The sequence below is a fragment of the Haemorhous mexicanus genome, chromosome 7, assembly GCF_027477595.1.
Source record: "Haemorhous mexicanus isolate bHaeMex1 chromosome 7, bHaeMex1.pri, whole genome shotgun sequence".
NCBI lineage: Eukaryota > Metazoa > Chordata > Aves > Passeriformes > Fringillidae > Haemorhous > Haemorhous mexicanus.
In genome coordinates this window covers 41,753,474-41,773,881 of record NC_082347.1, presented here as the reverse complement: position 1 = coordinate 41,773,881, position 20,408 = coordinate 41,753,474, and the positions used below count along the sequence as shown (strand labels likewise).

The 20,408-nt window shown below is 49.1% G+C and overlaps 1 protein-coding gene across 1 annotated transcript; it reads right to left on the bottom strand.

Moving 5' to 3' along the window:
* Positions 1–1,083: 1,083 nt before the first annotated feature.
* On the bottom strand, positions 1,084–19,894 carry GLRX3 (glutaredoxin 3). Its single transcript, XM_059852250.1, has 11 exons — positions 19,734–19,894; positions 16,204–16,312; positions 13,058–13,132; positions 11,444–11,660; positions 10,418–10,590; positions 10,260–10,321; positions 8,848–8,905; positions 8,146–8,198; positions 7,379–7,418; positions 3,978–4,070; positions 1,084–1,314 (listed from the first exon to the last, which is right to left on the bottom strand). Exons 1-11 carry the CDS (start codon positions 19,799–19,801, stop codon positions 1,264–1,266), a joined length of 999 nt encoding a protein of 332 aa, XP_059708233.1. The 5' UTR covers positions 19,802–19,894; the 3' UTR covers positions 1,084–1,263.
* Positions 19,895–20,408: the final 514 nt, after the last annotated feature.

Sequence of the window (20,408 nt, the reverse complement as noted above, 5' to 3'; positions counted from 1 at the left end):
AACCTTTCCCTAGCCCTGGAGAAAGCCAGGAAACCTTTCCCCAGCCCTGGAGAAAGCCAGGAAACCTTTCCCTAGCCCTGGAGAAAGCCAGGAAACCTTTCCCCAGCCCTGGAGGATCCCTGGGTGTCAGGAGCCAGCACATCCCTCTGGCTGCCCTGGGTGATTCCAGACCCTGCCAGGGGCTCAGAGACCCTGGCATGGGGTCAGAACCACCTGTGCCTTGGATTTTAGCCATGGGAACAATTCCCAACTCTGAGGGAGGAGTTACAAGGCACAAGGGTTTGAGTAGCATGACAGTGAATTTGTCACAGGGTGAAACAGTAGAATTTGGGGGTTTAGAGTGGGGGATCAGGAGGCAGGATGGAGGAATCTGGGTGTGTCCTGTCCTTCTTCTCCTTCTCCTTCTTGTCCTCCATCTCCTGCTGGGATGGTGGCACTGCTGGACTGGTTTAGAGCAGACAGCCTGTCTGACACAGGTGACAGGGATTGGGAAATCACTGTAAATGAAGCACAGGCAGCTCTCAGTACAAAAAGCCACCAGCAGCCCGAGGGCAGGGACTGAGGCACAGCCCGACCTGCTGGGCAGAGCTCAGCAGGGCAGAGAGAGACTGGGATGGGTGAGAGAGAATAACCAGCCCTGGGAGCCAGAGCCCGGGAATCCCAACTTCTGCTGTCCTGGGGCTGGGAAAAAGAGACTTTCCAACACCTCGGGGTCATCTCAGCCACAGAAACCTGAGACCTGAGGGTTCAGCAGCACTTCCAAAACCACTGAAACCTTCCCAAAACCCCACGTCAGTGACTGAGCACCCCAAATTAGCAATTAGCATGCCCACTTAATGAGTTTGCAGAGGACAGAGCTGCTGCTCATCAACAACTCCCTAAAGCTGTGCTGGCTCAAGGCTCCCAAAGTGTTTCTCTTGTTCATTAGACATGGAAACAATTCATGGGGGCAGGAAAAGATGGTGCTCAACATGTTAACATTCCCCTAATGAGAGCTGAGCCCAAAACCAGCAAGTGCCAATTTCACCTTAAATAATTCTGGGGTGGACAGGGGTGCAAATAATGAAACCCCAACACCACAAATCCTGGAGCACTGAAAATTTTAATTGACCCTTTTGTGTCCCTAGTGAAACTCCTTTTCATAGAGAGAATATTTCTGTTTATTTGCTGTCTGCTTCCCCTCCTGATGCTCCTCAGGGCTGCAGCTGTGTGTTTCTCCAGGAGAATCTCTAACTGTTCCAGGGATTTCTCATGTCCTCCCCATCAATTCTCCCCCTTGAGCACAGGCAGCAGCTCCCCAGTTTCCTTCAGCTCCTGAAAGACACAAAGGCAGCAGTTGGATGGGTTGGGATGGCCCAAGGGGATCCCAGCAGGAAACACTCCCTGGCAGCAGGGCATGCCTCACAGAGGCCCCTCCTGGGCAACACTCTGGGCTTTAGAAAGGATTCAAACGCTGGTCTGGGTGTATTTAGTGAAAAAGACAAAGCACTGAGGTGGACAACCACACCCTGGAAGCTCTGCTGGAGTCCCTGATCTCCTGCCAGGGGCACTCCAGGCACTGCAGGCACAGAACTCTCCAAGAGCCCACAGCAGGAATTCACCTCCCCCAGAGGGGCTTTGTTTTCCCACCCATCAAACAAACTCGAGAAAACGAAAGCCCTCAGGACTCGGAGGTGCCTGCCCTGCTCCTGCTGGGGACTGACATCCCCACCTCAGGGCTGGCAGCTGCCCCAGGACACGCCTGGGAACACGCCTGGAATGTTCTTCTTCTCCCACCCCTTGGAAGCAACAGCTCCATTTCAGTACTTCCACACTAGGCTGCATGAAAAAAGGAAATTTAAGGCACTGACAGCAGCCACCCACCATCCGAGCCATGAATCCAAACAGGCCAAGGATGGGCTTTAGAAAGGATTCAAACTCTGGTCTGGGTGTATTTAGTGAAAAAGACAAAGCACTGACGTGGACAACCACACCCTGGAAGCTCTGCTGGAGTCCCTGATCTCCTGCCAGGGGCACTCCAGGCACTGCAGGCACAGAACTCTCCAAGAGCCCACAGCAGGAATTCACCTCCCCCAGAGGGGCTTTGTTTTCCCACCCATCAAACAAACTCGAGAAAACGAAAGCCCTGAGGACTCGGAGGTGCCTGCCCTGCTCCTGCTGGGGACTGACATCCCCACCTCAGGGCTGGCAGCTGCCCCAGGACACGCCTGGGAACACGCCTGGAATGTTCTTCTTCTCCCACCCCTTGGAACCAACAGCTCCATTTCAGTACTTCCACACTAGGCTACATGAAAAAAGGAAATTTAAGGCACTGACAGCAGCCACCCACCATATGAGCCATGAATTCAAACAGGCCAAGGATGGGCTTTAGAAAGGATTCAAACTCTGGTCTGGGTGTATTTAGTGAAAAAGACAAAGCACACCCTGGAAGCTCTGCTGGAGTCCCTGATCTCCTGCCAGGGGCACTGCAGGCACTGCAGGCACAGAACTCTCCAAGAGCCCACAGCAGGAATTCACCTCCCCCAGAGGGGCTTTGTTTTCCCACCCATCAAACAAACTCGAGAAAACGAAAGCCCTGAGGACTCGGAGGTGCCTGCCCTGCTCCTGCTGGGGACTGACATCCCCACCTCAGGGCTGGCAGCTGCCCCAGGACACGCCTGGAACAACGTGCAATGTTCTTCTTCTCCCACCCCTTGGAACCAACAGCTCCATTTCAGTACTTCCACACTAGGCTGCATGAAAAAAGGAAATTTAAGGCACTGACAGCAGCCACCCACCATATGAGCCATGAATCCAAACAGGCCAAGGATGCAAAGGGAGAAATTACAGAGAAAGAGCAGAAAAAAGGATTTTACAGCATCTCCCAATGCCCAAGACTTCTCTTCCTGAGCACTGGAAAAGCCCCCACACTTCTTAAATTATCTAGATGAATTTCATTGATTTAATCCCCACATTTGCCAAATAAACAAATAAAATTAATCTATAAAATAGGTTAATCTATATAATGTAAGCAAAATTAATCTATATCATCAAAACAATCCCTACATCAGTTAAATAAACAGAAGTAATGATATACTTTAGGTAAAATTAATCTATATAAATAGAATTAATCCATATAATTTAAGTTAATCTACATAAATAAAATTAATCTACAGAATTTAGGTAAAAATAGTATCTACAAATAAATTTATTATTGAAATTATTATATAAAATTAGTATATAAATAATAATTTTATGTAATAATTGAAGCAGTCCCTACACTTGTTAAATAAATAAAAATTTATATACTTTGAGTAAAATTAATCTATATAATTGAAGTAAAGTTACTTTATATAAATAAAATAAAGCTATACAATTGAAGTAAAATTAATCTTTGCAAATAAAATCCATATACACTAAGTAACATTAATATAGATTAATAAAATTAATCTATGTAATTGAAGTAAAATCAATCTATGTAATTGAAGTAAAATCAATCTATGTAATTGAAGTAAAATTAATCTTTGTAAATAAAATTAATCTATGTAATTGAGGCAATCCCTCACACTTCTTAAATAAATCAAACAAATCTCTGTAATTTCAGTAGTCCCAGGATTTTTAGAATGAAATGGGATTTATTGATTGAGCATCCCCAGGAGTCTGAGGAACTGGCTCTGAACCATCCAGGAATGGGCTCAGGAGGATTTGGGAACTCTGGGGCTGCTCCAACCACTCCAAGAAAATTTCCTTTTTCCCAGAAATGTTTCATGGGGAAAATAACCAACATCAGGAGCAAAATTAAGGAAAAGGAAAGTGCAAAAAAAAGGGTAAAAATTGGCTTTTTCCAGTCATTCACTGGAGAATTAAAGCTCCTTTCCCTGGAAAAGCATCCTGGGGTGGCTGCAGGGATTCGGTGGGGACAGGCAGGAAAATTCCAAGAAAGGGAATTTTTAAATGCAACAAATGGAGTTTTTACTGCAAATAAAAGCAGCTCCTACCTTGACAATGTCCAGCCCCCCCACCAGCTCGCCCTTGACGTAGAGCTGGGGGTAGGTGGGCCAGTTGGAGAAGGATTTCAGCCCCTGGCGCACCTGGAATCAAACAGGGGTTACTGGGAATGCTGGTCCAAACTGGGAATCAAACAGGGGTTACTGGGAATGCTGGCTAAATCCAAACTGGGAATCAAACAGGGGTTACTGGGAATGCTGGCCCAGTCTGGGAATCAAACAGGGGTTACTGGGAATGCTGGTCCAGTCTGGGAACCAAACAGGGGTTACTGGGAATGCTGTCCCAGTCTGGGAATCAAACAGGGCTTACTGGGAATGCTGGCCCAGTCTGGGAATCAAACAGGGGTTACTGGGAATGCTGGTTAAATCCAAACTGGGAATCAAACAGGGGTTACTGGGAATGCTGGTCCAGTCTGGGAATCAAACAGGGGTTACTGGGAATGCTGGTCCAAACTGGGAATCAAACAGGGGTTACTGGGAATGCTGGTCCAGTCTGGGAATCAAACAGGGGTTACTGGGAATGCTGGTCCAAACTGGGAACCAAACAGGGGTTACTGGGAATGCTGGCCAAATCCAAACTGGGAACCAAACAGGGGTTACTGGGAATGCTGGTCCAGTCTGGGAATCAAACAGGGGTTACTGGGAATGCTGGCTAAATCCAAACTGGGAATCAAACAGGGGTTACTGGGAATGCTGGTCCAAACTGGGAACCAAACAGGGGTTACTGGGAATGCTGGTCCAAACTGGGAACCAAACAGGGGTTACTGGGAATGCTGGCCAGGTCTGGGAATCAAACAGGGGTTACTGGGAATGCTGGCCAAATCCAAACTGGGAATCAAACAGGGGTTACTGGGAATGCTGGCCAAGTCTGGGAATCAAACAGGGGTTACTGGGAATGCTGGCTAAATCCAAACTGGGAATCAAACAGGGATTACTGGGAATGCTGGTCCAAACTGGGAACCAAACAGGGGTTACTGGGAATGCTGGCTAAATCCAAACTGGGAATCAAACAGGGATTACTGGGAATGCTGGCCCAGTCTGGGAATCAAACAGGGGTTACTGGGAATGCTGGTCCAAACTGGGAACCAAACAGGGGTTACTGGGAATGCTGGTCCAAACTGGGAATCAAACAGGGGTTACTGGGAATGCTGGCCAGGTCCAAACTGGGAATCAAACAGGGGTTACTGGGAATGCTGGCCAAATCCAAACTGGGAATCAAACAGGGGTTACTGGGAATGCTGGCCAAATCCAAACTGGGAATCAAAACAGGGGTTACTGGGAATGCTGATCCAGTCTGGGAATCAAACAGGGGTTACTGGGAATGCTGGTCCAGTCTGGGAATCAAACAGGGGTTACTGGGAATGCTGGCCAAATCCAAACTGGGAATCAAACAGGGGTTACTGGGAATGCTGGTCCAGTCTGGGAATCAAACAGGGGTTACTGGGAATGCTGGTCCAGTCTGGGAATCAAACAGGGGTTACTGGGAATGCTGGCCCAGTCTGGGAATCAAACAGGGGTTACTGGGAATGCTGGCCAAATCCAAACTGGGAATCAAACAGGGGTTACTGGGAATGCTGGCCCAGTCTGGGAATCAAACAGGGGTTACTGGGAATGCTGGCCCAGTCTGGGAACCAAACAGGGGTTACTGGGAATGCTGGCTAAATCCAAACTGGGAATCAAACAGGGGTTACTGGGAATGCTGGCCAAATCCAAACTGGGAATCAAACAGGGGTTACTGGGAATGCTGGCCCAGTCTGGGAATCAAACAGGGGTTACTGGGAATGCTGGCCCAGTCTGGGAACCAAACAGGGGTTACTGGGAATGCTGGTTAAATCCAAACTGGGAATCAAACAGGGGTTACTGGGAATGCTGGCCAAATCCAAACTGGGAATCAAACAGGGGTTACTGGGAAAGCTGGCCAAGTCTGGGAATCAAACAGGGGTTACTGGGAATGCTGGTCCAGTCTGGGAATCAAACAGGGGTTACTGGGAATGCTGGCCAAGTCTGGGAATCAAACAGGAGTTACTGGGAATGCTGGTCCAGTCTGGGAATCAAACAGGGGTTACTGGGAATGCTGGCCCAGTCTGGGAATCAAACAGGGGTTACTGGGAATGCTGGCCAAATCCAAACTGGGAATCAAACAGGGGTTACTGGGAATGCTGGCCCAGTCTGGGAATCAAACAGAGGTTACTGGGAATGCTGGCTAAATCCAAACTGGGAATCAAACAGGGGTTACTGGGAATGCTGGCCAAATCCAAACTGGGAATCAAACAGGGGTTACTGGGAATGCTGGTCCAAACTGGGAATCAAACAGGGGTTACTGGGAATGCTGGCCAAGTCTGGGAATCAAACAGGGGTTACTGGGAATGCTGGCCAAATCCAAACTGGGAATCAAACAGGGGTTACTGGGAATGCTGGCCCAGTCTGGGAATCAAAACAGGGGTTACTGGGAATGCTGGCCAGGTCTGGGAACCAAACAGGGGTTACTGGGAATGCTGGCTAAATCCAAACTGGGAACCAAACAGGGGTTACTGGGAATGCTGGCCCAGTCTGGGAATCAAACAGGGGTTACTGGGAATGCTGGCCAAATCCAAACTGGGAATCAAACAGGGGTTACTGGGAATGCTGGTCCAGTCTGGGAATCAAACAGGGGTTACTGGGAATGCTGGCTAAATCCAAACTGGGAATCAAACAGGGGTTACTGGGAATGCTGGCTAAATCCAAACTGGGAATCAAACAGGGGTTACTGGGAATGCTGGCCAAATCCAAACTGGGAATCAAACAGGGGTTACTGGGAATGCTGGCCAAATCCAAACTGGGAATCAAACAGGGGTTACTGGGAATGCTGGTCAGGTCTGGGAATCAAACAGGGGTTACTGGGAATGCTGGTCAGGTCTGGGAATCAAACAGGGGTTACTGGGAATGCTGGTCCAAACTGGGAATCAAACAGGGGTTACTGGGAATGCTGGCCAAATCCAAACTGGGAACCAAACAGGGGTTACTGGGAATGCTGGTCCAAACTGGGAACCAAACAGGGGTTACTGGGAATTCTGGTCCAAACTGGGAACCAAACAGGGGTTACTGGGAATGCTGGCCAAGTCTGGGAACCAAACAGGGATTACTGGGAATGCTGGCCAAATCCAAACTGGGAATCAAACAGGGGTTACTGGGAATGCTGGCCCAGTCTGGGAATCAAACAAGGGTTACTGGGAATGCTGGTCCAAACTGGGAACCAAACAGGGGTTACTGGGAATGCTGGCCCAGTCTGGGAATCAAACAAGGGTTACTGGGAATGCTGGTCCAGTCTGGGAATCAAACAGGGATTACTGGGAATGCTGGCCCTGGAAGAGGCAGCAGGGAATGGATCCCCAGGGAAGGGTAGCTGCTGTTACCTCCTCGTCCTCCAGGATGTCAAAGGTCTCGTAATCCACACTGGGGAGAGGGAAAAAAATGGGATATTCACAGAAAAAATGGAATATTCACAGAAAAAATGGGATATTCACGTTATTCACACTGCAGCTGGGAAGAAATGCTCAAAAAGCAACAAAACCCCACAACATTTGTAAAGAAATGCCTCAAAATTCTCATTACAACTGCAAAAATTACACCCAAAATTTCTAAAATCTCAAGGTTTTTAAAAATCCATATAATGCTGGGAAAAACCCCTCAAAGTTCTCAAAACCCCCTCAAAATTATCAAAAACTCCTCAATGTTCTCAAAAAAATCCTCAAAACTTAAAAAAAAACCCTCAAAGTTCTAAAAACTCAAGATTTTTTTCAAAAGCCTCAATACCCCTCAAAACTCTCAAAGCCTCAAGGTTTTTTAAAAACCCTAAAAATTTTCAAAACCTCTTAAAATTCTCACAAGAAGTCCTCAAAATTCCCAGAAAAAAACCCTGAAAATTCTCTCAGAGAAACCCCAAAATCTGGAAAAAATACTCAAAATCTTCAAAAAAACCTCAAAATTCTCAAAAAAACTCCTCAATGATCTCAAAAAGCCTCATTAAAATTCTCAGGAAACCCTTCAACTGCTTGAAATCCTCTTGAAAAATAAAACCTTAGATCTGAGGAATAATCCCACTCATATTTTCCACTGTATCTTCCATAAAATGCAGTTTTTACCCCAAAACTGCCCCCCAGACTCAAACCCCGTTACCTACCCAGTGTCATTCATGATTTCTAGGATTTGCTTGCTGAAGCCACATTTTGCCATCTAAAATATAAAATACAGACATTAAATGTCTCTGCTTTTTTTAATCCATGGAATTGGGAATTGCACTGCAGCAATTCCCAATTTTTTGCTGGATGAGCCACTCCCTAATCCCTCTTCCATCCTTTATCTCCTGATTTTTAGGGGTTTATGGAATAAATCTGCTGCATTTTGAGGCATCACTGCCCTGGATTCACCATAATAAACTATAACAAACAAGAACAGCAACTTGCTATATTTATTATCATTAGAATTAATTGAATTATAATTAATTTAACTGTAATTAAATTCATTAGAGTCGGAATTATAATGAATTAATAATTCATATCCACTGCAAACTCTTCACATGAAGACAAAAACCACACAGCAATTTTTAGATATTAATAGGTATTATAGATATCTATTATATAAGAGATCTAAGATATCAGATATATCTATTATAATATCTAGGCATTTGATATTTCTATTAATATATTAATAGATGTTAATAGAAATATCTAATAGTTAATATTCAGCAATAATAGAAACCAGGGCTGTTCCATGGTTTAGAGAAGCACCAAATAAAAAGACAAACAACTTTTGCAGCAGCACTGATTAGAATTAAGGAAGAACAAGGTGAAAATTCAGGATTTTCTGGAACACTCCACGTTACCTGCTTGTTTCCCTTCATGAAGAGCATCACAGGAGCTTTGTTTATCAAGGATTTAAGCCTGGAAAAAGACACGGAATACCTTGGTTAGCAGCCCAAAGAAAATGCAGAAGTGGGAATGAAAACTCCAACTGGGAAATCTGCAAGAGCTCCACCCTGGGATGGGAATGCAGCCCCAGCAGGAACTGGGGAGCAGCTGGTGAAAAATGGCACTAAAACCTCCCCAGAGCTGCTGCTGCTCCTCAAAACACATCCCATGGACAACCTTAGCCTAAAAAAAACCTTAAGGGAACCTTAAAACCCTTTGGGAAGCAGAGGACGTTTCCCATTCCCTTCTTTCCCTCTAAAGTTTGTGCCAAGTAAAACAATCCTGTGTAAATGGGGTTACTGCTGGTGCAATCTGCAAACTCCCATCAACAACTGGCCAGAAATGTTTAATGTCTTAACCAACTCCTTAAAAAGCACACGAGGGGGCTAAAAGGCTTTAAAATTTTAAAGGCCACCAAAAAAAGTTTTTAAAGATAAGCTCATCTCATCTTTATCTCCAATTAAATCTCTGCCAAAAGCATTAATTGGGGTTTGTGGCCTCAGTCAAACAATTTCAAAGTAAAGTAACCCAAGGCTTGAGGCAAATTTGGAAGGGATTAATAAATCCCTAGAATTAACAATGGTGGGATTATTATTTATCACCACTTTTACATGGGATTTATAAACTATTTCTGCCCTGCACTGAGCAGGGAGAAGAACCAGATAGGGATTCCCTCCAGTGAGGGATTCCCTCCAACAAAAACTCCATTTTTCCCAACCAGAGTTGGGAAATCTGTGGCAAATAAAGGTGGAAAAGGCTTAAAAAGATTCTTTTCCCAGTTATTTTTAAAGAATAAATTGCTAAAGAGAGACAAGAAAGAATCTGTATCTATATAGCTACAGATATATAAATACATAATTAGAAATATATAGATATATAAATATATATGCAGATATCTATAGATGTATAAATAGAAATCTAGAAATACAGATATATTTATAAACATATAAATAGATGCAGAAATATATAAAAATAGATGTTTAGAAATATATATATAAATATAGAAAGGCATATTTATAAATATATAGATATATATAGATATATAAATAGATATAGATATATAAATGGGTAAATAGATATATAGAGATATATAAATAGATATATAAATACATCAACAGATATATTTGTGGTTTAATTTCTGCTTGTTGCAAGAATGTAAGTAAAGATTCTTGGACTTAAATGCACAAACCCCAAAAGACAATGAAAAACTGCAAGAATTCTGCAAGTAAATACATTCTCCAGGCACTCCTGATAGAGCAGGAATTCACAGAGGGTTTCCCCTGTATGAGCATAGAAAATCCCTCAAAATTTGTTACAATTCCCCCACCTCTCCTCCAGCTTCTGGCCCTTTGGGCAGATCGTGTCCAGCTCTCCTGATGCCTCGAGCTCCTGAGGAAATTGGGGGAAAAAACCAAAAATGAGGTGGAAAAAGCACGACAACGACATTTCTGGCAAGCCAAAGAGGAGAGAGATTGAGATGGGCACCTTGACGATGTCCAGGCCCCCGATGAGCTCCCCCTTGACGTAGAGCTGGGGGTAGGTTGGCCAGTTGGAGAAGGCTTTGAGGCCCTGGCGCACCTCCTCGTCAGAGAAGATGTCGAAGCTGCTGAAGGCCACGCCGTGCTTCTGCAGGATCTCCACCATCTGCCTGCTGAAGCCTGCCATGGAATGCCCTGGCAACTCAGCACAGCTGTGCCCAGCCTGGCTCTGAGCCTGGCTCCCAGCTGTGCCCAGCCTGGCTCTGAGCCTGGCTCACAGCTGTGCCCAGCCTGGTTCTGAGCCTGGCTCACAGCTGTGCTCACCCTGGCTCACAGCTGTGCCCAGCCTGGCTCACAGCTGTGCCCAGCCTGGCTCTGAGCCTGGCTCACAGCTGTGCCCAGCCTGGCTCTGAGACTGGCTCACAGCTGTGCCCACCCTGGCTCACAGCTGTGCCCAGCCTGGCTCACAGCTGTGCCCACCCTGGCTCTGACCCTGGCTCCCAGCCATGCCCACCCTGGCTCTGACCCTGGCTCCCAGCCGTGCCCAGCCTGGCTCTGACCCTGGCCCAGAGCCGTGCCCACCCTGGCCCTGACCCTGGCTCCCAGCTGTGCCCAGCCTGGCCCTGACCCTGGCTCCCAGCCGTGCCCACCCTGGCCCTGACCCTGGCTCCCAGCCGTGCCCACCCTGGCTCCCAGCTGTGCCCACCCTGGCTCCCAGCCGTGCCCACCCTGGCTCTGACCCTGGCTCCCAGCCATGCCCACCCTGGCTCTGACCCTGGCTCCCAGCCGTGCCCAGCCTGGCTCTGACCCTGGCCCACAGCCATGCCCACCCTGGCTCTGACCCTGGCTCCCAGCCATGCCCACCCTGGCTCTGACCCTGGCCCACAGCCGTGCCCAGCCTGGCTCTGACCCTGGCCCACAGCCGTGCCCACCCTGGCTCTGACCCTGGCTCCCAGCCGTGCCCACCCTGGCTCCCAGCTGTGCCCAGCCCAGCCTGCCGTGCCAGGGAGGGATGCCAGGCAGGCTGACTCACCGCAGCGGGGCTCCTTGGGGGAGCCCTTCATGAAGAGCATGCAGGGGGCAGCGTTGATGAGCCCCCTGAGGCGGGCGTGCAGCTGCTCCTGGGCCGGGGCAGCGCCCCCGGGGCCGGCCGTGCCCGCCGTGCCCGCCGTGCCCGCCGCGTGCCGCTGCACCTTCTGCGTCAGCTCCGGGGCGTGCGCGCCGTCCAGGCGGTCCACCTTCTGTGAGTTCTGTGGGGACAAGCACACTGCAGGGCAGGGAAACATGGCACACTGCAGGGCAGGGAAACACAGGGCAGGGCAGGGAAACACAGGGCACGGGGCAGGGAAACACGGGGCACGGGGCAGGGAAACACGGGGCACGGGGCAGGAAAACACGGGGCACGGGGCAGGGAAACACGGGGCAGGGCAGGGAAACACAGGGCAGGGAAACACGGCACGGGGCAGGGAAACACGGCACGGGGCAGGGAAACACAGGGCACGGGGCAGGGCAGGGAAACACGGCACGGGGCAGGGGGACAAACGCAGAACACAGGGCAGGGGGACAAACACAGCACGGGGCAGGGGGACAAACACAGAACACAGGGCAGGGAAACACGGGGCACGGGGCAGGGCAGAAACACAGCACAGGGCAGGGCAGAAACACAGCACACACAGCCTTCAGGCCAGGGTGGGCTAAAGCACAGCACACACAGCCAGCCAAGCCTGGCTTTCCAGAGAGGGGCTGTACTGCCAGGCTTGTGCCTTTCTGGTGGTAATGATGCCTGAAGGATTTTAGCCTGTTTTTCAGATCCTTTCTCTTTTTCAGATGCTAACTCTGAACTCCATACATAGTGTGAGCTACAGCCCTCACATTTTGGTCAGCCTAAACAATTCCTCCAGGCCTGAAGCTTAAGAACACCCTACAGCATCAGGCCCTGAAAAGTATCAACAAAAGTGAATTGGGAAGGAGCAAAATGAGGGTAAATAACTTCATCACCTGAAGGTGACCTGGAGGATTAACCCCTGATATGTAACAGACCAAACTCATATCTGCCTGGAAAACCTGTGACCATGGTCCATCCTCTGGGAGGCTCTGAGTGCCCAAGGTGCACCTACTGAAGGCCTTTAATAAATGCCCACTTTATCCTCTCAACCTTGTCTAGCCTCTGCTCTGGGCAGCCACTCCGAGGCATCAGTAACAGCACCAAGTTTGCCTCTAGAAATACTTACTGAAGAAAATATTATCCATTTTATCATCACAGGCAAATAGCACCCAAACAGAATTGTTATTTCTGTTATTACCATATTGACTTGGGTCTTTTCCCCAGCTACAACACAAAGAAATATTGCTGTAAATTTTTTTGACCCAAGTACAACAACTGAAATAAAAACTATGTAAGAATCCCAAAGCATTTAAGGAAGCCCTGAACTATCCCACTTAAAGTGCAAAAACCATGTCTATTTCCATTTTTAGGTTCCACTAGATAGACTTCAATCAGTTACAGAGGTGTTTCCTCACTGAGAAAGCTCCTAAGGTTCTGGTAGAGTATTACAAAAGTATAAGTATTAAGAATCCACATGGATTCTATTTTCTCTTAAATCCACTTTTCTTAAATTCATTTCCTCTTAAATCCATTTCCTCTTACCTTAAAGAACAAGAACGTTGGAACAGAACTAATTCCATATTTTTCAGACACTTCAGGCACAGCCTCAGCTTCCAGCTAAAAACCAAACCAAAAAAAAAAACTGGATTATTTTCATAATCTTCTTTAAAGTTTCACTGAGAGTGTCAATCCTGGAATGTTCTCCCTGGCATTTTATACATTTAAGCAGGATCTGCTGCTGAAGTCTGGGAGACATTTGCATTTAAATGAGACTCTCTGGGCTGCATGGCACCCGCTGAACCTCCACGGTGTCAAAACAGGTTCAGAGGTTTTTATTTTGTTGCACATTTCAAAAGATGCCCGGAGGCTGCGAATAAAATTTTTGGTGCACTCCTGACCTTGTAAATTCTCCATGCTGTGCAGCTCCTGCTATATTGGAAGCCATAAATCACTGTCCCCAGTGATGTCACCACCACAGAGGTGTCCCTGTGCCCCTCTGGGGGCTCTGCATCCCCCCTGACATCTGCAGCCCCCTGCAATCAGGAGGGCAAAGGAGCTGCTCCTTCAGCTGATGGTGATTTTTCACTTGATTTTTAACTCCTGCAAGGCTGCTGAGTGCCCAGCCTGGGATTACTGCTCCCACTTCCAGCACAGAGGGATTTGCTATGAAAATTTATCTTCACTGGCTCAGATTTTGAGCAGCTCCAACTACACAGACTCCTAATGAACCCACTGATTAGAGAGGCAAAGCAGGAGCATCAGAAGTGAGCCCCAGCCTCCTCCTGCAAATCACCACTCCAGCAGAATCAACTGGAAAACTACAGCTAGAAAATGAAAGCTTACATCCCCCTGAAACTGAACTGAGAGCTTATACATAATTGAAAGAGAATAGGTAATTCCAATTATTGATTCTTTTTCCAGGGGCAAATGATGACTTCCACCGCTAATACTCAATTTTCTTTCCCAGTAAAATTTCCTGCTTGGATGTTTATGTTCCACAGAACAGATTTCATTTCATATTTCAGGAACTTGCTCTCACTGGCACAGCTTCCCAGAATGTTGTTTGTGAGTGCTTTGGGATATGAACACACTCATTTCAACCAAACATCCCAGGAGGTAACAGGTGCTTGCCAATTCAAAGGCAGGCTGGATATCCTGGAACACAAAAATCCCACCAAGAACTGCCAAAATCAAATCTATTCCTCTGGAGGAGCTCCTCCCTCCAAAGTGGATCAGTAAAATTCACCCAAGAATTTTCATCAGCTTATTTCCTCTAAGCAAGAACACCAGTAATATTAAAATTGCTGGGAGGAGGGAAGTTGGGGAAAGGATGTGCCACTACCTTGGTTTCACAGCCCTGGATGACTTTGGAACCTCGTTATCAAAATATAAATTACAGCTGAATAATAAAGGTCATAAATAAATAATATAGGAATAATAAAAAGGCAACTGAGAGATTTCAGACTTTGCTGGGCTGAGTAAAAGCTACTAAACTCTAGATAAATGTAAGCATCTTGAATCTGCAATATGTTGAAAATCAATCTTTTGAAGCTCTAAGTCATAAAATACCATTAAAATAATTCTGACCTGTTTTACAAATACCAGCTGAGAGGAATCATTAAGTAAACCCACACACACATCCTAAAGGCTGTAAAAATCACATTAGAATCCTCACACACAGCTGGCTGCTCCACTGCTCCCTGCCCTCATCATGCCACAAGTGCCTCATTAACCAGAGAAATTTGGTTTAAAACCAACAGCAGGTGGATGAAGGGAATTCCCTTCTCCTTCCCCTGGATCCCAGTGGGATGTGCAGAGGGTCTCACAAAGCAGAGTGACAACCTTGCAGGGGCTGAACACACCTTCCTGAAGGGTTGTTTCAGTGCCACAGGAACCCTCTGGGAATCCTGAGATCCCTTAACCAGGAACATCCCCAAGGCTGGACACCCTGGGACAGTGGAAGATGTCATGGCAGGGGTGGCACTGGATGGGCTTTGAGGTCCCTCCCCACCCAAATCATTCCAGGATTCCCTGAGCCATCCCTGACAGCAGCAGCACCTCTGGGATAACACTGGATGGCTTTGGGGTCCCTTCCCACCCAAGGCATTCCAGGATTCCCTGTCTGAGCCATCCCTGACAGCAGCAGCACTCCTGGGATAACACTGGATGGCTTTGAGGTCCCTTCCCACCCAAGGCATTCCAGGATTCCCTGAGCCATCCCTGACAGCAGCAGCACCTCTGGGATAACACTGGATGGGCTTTGAGGTCCCTTCCCACCAAAATCATTCCAGGATTCCCTGTTTGAGCTATCCCTGATGGCAGCAGCACCTCTGGGATAACACTGGATGGCTTTGGGGTCCCTTCCCACCCAAGGCATTCCAGGATTCCCTGTCTGAGCCATCCCTGATGGCAGCAGCACCTCTGGGATAACACTGGATGGCTTTGGGGTCCCTCCCCACCCAGATCATTCCATGATTCCCTGTCTGAGCCATCCCTGATGGCAGCAGCACCTCTGGGATAACACTGGATGGCTTTGGGGTCCCTTCCCACCCAAGGCATTCCAGGATTCCCTGTCTGAGCCATCCCTGACAGCAGCAGCACCTCTGGGATAACACTGGATGGCTTTGGGGTCCCTTCCTACCCAAATCATTCCAGGATTCCCTGTCTGAGCCATCCCTGACAGCAGCAGCACCTCTGGGATAAAACTGGATGGCTCTGAGGTCCCTCCCCACCCAAATCATTCCAGGATTCCCTGACCCATCCCTGATGGCAGCAGCACCTCTGGGATAACACTGGATGGCTCTGAGGTCCCTCCCCACCCAAAGCGTTCCAGGATTCCCTGAGCCATCCCTGACAGCAGCAGCACTCCTGGGATAACACTGGATGGGCTTTAAGGTCCCTCCCCACCCAAGGCATTCCATGATTCCCTGAGCCATCCCTGATGGCAGCAGCACTCCTGGGATAACACTGGATGGCTCTGAGGTCCCTCCCCACCCAAAGCATTCCAGGATTCCCTGAGCCATCCCTGATGGCAGCAGCACTCCTGGGATAACACTGGATGGCTTTGGGGTCCCTTCCCACCCAAGGCATTCCAGAATTCCCTGTCTGAGCCATCCCTGACAGCACCCAAGAGGAACCATTTCCCTCCCCCAGCGCTGTCCTGGCTCCAGGAGCTGCCCTGGCCTCACCTGCACGAAGGTGACCTGGCTGTGCTCCCGTGCCAGCGCTGCCATCACCTCGTTCATCTGCGCGCACTGCGGAGCCCACGGCGCCCAGAAGTGCACCACCACCAGGGACCTGGGGACAAACAGCATTCCTGGGGACAGCTGCCAAAAACACCTGGATCGTGGAACCCCTGAGCCTGGGAGAGGCCTCCAGCATCACCACCCAGGGGCCCGACACCCACCTTGTCCCCAGAGCCCGGAGTGCCACCTCCAGGGATGGGCACTCCATAAAACCCCATAAATCCCCTCCCACCTGCCTGTGAGGCCTTGAGAGGGCTGACCCAGAGCAGGGGCTGGGCAGAGTTCCAGAACAAAGCAGGGATTGATTCCAAGGATCTCCTCCATGGATGCACCTTGGGCAGCACCAGAGCCCAGCCAGGGCTGCACCCAAGATGACCCAAAATGGCCCCAAAATGCACGGCCGGGCACGGGGTCTCTCCCTGGGATCAGCTCTGCTCCATTTGCACCTTGCAGTTCATTGTCCCAGCCCAGCTTTAGCCCAGGCACTCCCACCCTGCTTGTTTTTCTCTCTCCAGCCCACGGGGTTTGTGCTCCTGGGCTGGGATTTGGCTCATTTGTCCTTGGTGCCCAGCTGGAGCAGGAATTGTTTTGTCTCCCTGCTCTGTGCTCAGAGCTCACCATGCCCTGATGTGAAGCTCAGACCCACCCACTAAAGCAGCACAGAATGTGAAATATAGAAAAGCCAAACCTGAGGCATCACCTGAGATTAAAAAACCCTTTAAAGCACACCCAGGAGTTTTCCTTTCCCAGGGAACATTCCGAGCCCAGGCAGCAGTGCTGGGGCCAAGCAGTACCAAACCTGTCTCACTGCAATGTCATTTTTCTGCTTTCCTTAGCTCCAACCTCTTATTGCAGGTTTGCTGGGGTGTTTGGGATTGGTTCTACACAGCATGGAAAGGTGTGAGCAGAAATCCCATCCCACTGGGTACCAGCTCCCTGGGACGACAGCAGTGACAAGATGTTGGAATTCTCAGTTCTGCTCTCCATCTTTGCAGAGGTCAAACCCAGCAGAGAGTGGGAATAAGGAGTTAAAGATACAATGTACTAGTATTCATTTACTTAGAAAAATAGAGAAATCAAGACACCCATCCCACAGCAGCCACTTCCTGTCTTTTATCCCTCAGTAATGGAAATTCATTGTAACTTGTAGCAGCTGCATGGGCAGCACAAGGTCCCTGCTGGAGCAGTTCCTCTGACCTGATCACACACCCTGGATGCTTTCACAAACTTGATTTTCCAGTGAAACTCTACAAAATCCTGTCAGAAAAACAACAGAACAACTTTTCTTTTCCCTCCAAGTCCTCAGTTTAAGTCTGTGCCCACGGCAGGACACACCTGGCCACAGGGATGGACCTCAGGACAAATCATCACAGGATTACTTCATCCTCATCCCACCAGAGCCTGCTCCTCCTTTACCAACATCCACCTGAAACATATTCATTTTTATCTTCAGGAAGAACATATTTTAAATTCATTTGCACTAGGGGTTTTGTTTGTTTTTTTTTTTTTTTAATTCATTCACAGAACAATTTAGATTTTGCAACTGAACTGCTCTCTGACACTTCAATGTCACCTTAAAAAAACACAGTACTTGAAAACATCAAGAGAGATAAAAAATAAAGACTTAGCAAAATGAAGCACTTAAGTAACTCTAAACAAAGTGTTACCTGTGTTCAGTCAAGGTTAAAGAAAAACAAGTTCTGCTATTAAACAGGGCAGGGACAAAAAGGTTATGACAAATCCCCAATTTTCTCTTTAAATATCAAAATTTACATTCATTTTACAACACAAACTTACTGATAACTTGATGCAAGAAATGTTAATTTTCTGAAACAAGAAATCCTCTGAAATTAACATGTAATTATAATTGCTGTTTTCAAAGGAAGCAGAGGAAGAGTTATCAGTTATCAGCTCATCTTGGATCCAAGAACATGGATAAAATAATAAATTCCTTTAGAGAGAAAACTGAACAATGTTCTGTGACAAAGGCCATGAGAAAATTAGTGGTGAGTGTTTTCAAATAACCTTAAAATATTGTGTTTGTTCCTGAAGCCATTTTCCTTTGGGCACATGAGTTTCTTCTGCAATGTCCCTACAAAACAACCCAGCTGAAGGACAATTCCAGGAGGGAAAGTGGAAGTCCTGCAGCAAGTCAGGAAGAAATTCTGTTCCTTTCTCCCAGAACCACTCTCTAACAGCATTTCCTCTGGCTGTCTCTCAGAACTGATGCTGGTATTCCCCCCCCACTTTTAATCACTGTAAATCTGCAATTACAGAGGTGCTTACTGCAGCTCTTCCCTCCCACAGCTAAACACATACATGGCAAGCTGGAACAAAACCACTGGGATTGCTCAGGACAGGGCAGGGAGCACCCTGGGACACTGCAAGGTCCCAGACCAGGCTGGGCTTGCAGGAAAAGCAGAGCCCTGTCATTAATCATCGAGCACAAAACCAGATTAATGAGACCCTGGGTGGGAGATGGATAATTCAGAGCCACTTCTGTAGCAATGAACACCCAAATGTGGTTCCCATTGAAATGCCACTGCTGTTCCCACTGCAATGCCACTGCTGTTCCCATTGAAATGTCACTGCTGTTCCCACTGCTGTTCCCACTGAAGTGCCACTGCTGTTCCCAGTGCTGTGCCACTGCTGTTCCCATTGAAATGTCACTGCTGTTCCCACTGCAATGCCACTGCTCTTCCCACTGAAGTGTCACTGCTCTTCCCACTGCAATGCCACTGAAGTGTCCCGGTGGTTTTGGTGACACTCCCACGGCTGGAGGACAATCCCAGTTCCCAGGGCAGCTCTGGTTTTTGGGGTTTTCCAGCGATTCGCCCAATTTGGCCCCAAATTCCCTGCGGCAGGAGCTGCTGTAGGTGGTACCTCCGGCTGGTGAGCCCGGGGAACGCGGGGCTGGCAGAGGCCCAGCAAAGCCGAGCTCGGTTTGTCTCCATTTTGGGTTTTTTATCTTCCCCTCGTAGGTTTCAGGGAGCGCTGAGGCACCACAGGCCCCTCCCGAGCGGTGCTGCGGGGACCCGGGACGGGACAGCGGGATGGCACCGAGGGACGGGACCCAGGGAGGGGACAGCGGGATGGCACCGAGGGACGGGACCCAGGGAGGGGACAGCGGGATGGCACCGAGGGACGGGACCCAGGGAGGGGACAGCGGGATGGCACCGAGGGACGGGACCCAGGGAGGGGACAGCGGGATGGCACCGAGGGACGGGACCCAGAGAGGGGACAGCGGGACGGCACCGAGGGACGGGACCCAGGGAGGGGACAGCGGGATGGGGAACCCGGGCTGGCACCCACGGAGGTGACACCGGTACGGCCCCAACGGATGGCACCGAGGGACGGGAGGCGGACATGGCCCCCATGGAGGAGACTGAGAGGCGGCACGGCGGGACGGGAGCCCCGGTAAGGGACACAGGAACGGGACCAGCCCCTCCCTCCTTGCCCCGGTATCCCCTCACCGGTCCGGGCGCTGCAGCAGCTTCTGGAACTGCTCCACGGAGCCCGCGGCCGCCACCGCGCCCGCCATGGCCGGGCCCAGCGAGGGACACGTGGTGTGGCCGGCGGTCACGTGGCGGCACCCGGCGGTCACGTGGCGGCACCAGCGGGTCACGTGCGTCCGCCCTGGTCACGCGCTTCCTCCCGCCTCACGTGGCCCGCCCGCGTCACGTGCCCTCCCCGCCTCAGGGATCTCTCCCGTGTCACGTGCCCTTCCCGTGTCACGTGTTCTCCCTGTGTCAGGTGTTCCCGGGCCGGCCGGGCCGTTCCGGTTGTTAAACCGGGTTAAAAGCGGCTGTCAGGTGGTTGGGAATCGCTGAGCAGGTGCTGTGGTTCGGGTGTTCTGTTGCACACGGCGTTGAAGGGCAGCTGTCAGGAATCCCGTGCCCAAGGTGCCGTAGCACACCTCGGGAAAGGGCACCGCAGCCAGCCCGGACACAGCTGACATGGCCAAGCGAGGCCTGAAGCCTTCGTGCGCAGGGAGGGTCCGAACAGAAACCAGCCCGAAGGGGTGAAACACACCAGGCACGTGGTTTTAAATTTTTAAAAGTTTAATGGTAATAAAATGGTTATAAAAATAGCAATATAATTAGAGTAATAAAAATTTGGACAATTTGGATTAGGACAATATAAGACAA

Bases quoted from the DNA above. Each gene is read 5' to 3' on its own strand.
- GLRX3 (XM_059852250.1), bottom strand. From the start codon at position 19,801: ATGGCGGGCGCGGTGGCGGCCGCGGGCTCCGTGGAGCAGTTCCAGAAG. The intron at 11,661-13,057 runs GTAAGAGGAAAT...TTGTCCCCACAG, and splicing joins CAACGTTCTTGTTCTTTAAG to AACTCACAGAAGGTGGACCG. The intron at 10,322-10,417 runs GTGCCCATCTCA...CAATTTCCTCAG, and splicing joins GGGGCCTGGACATCGTCAAG to GAGCTCGAGGCATCAGGAGA.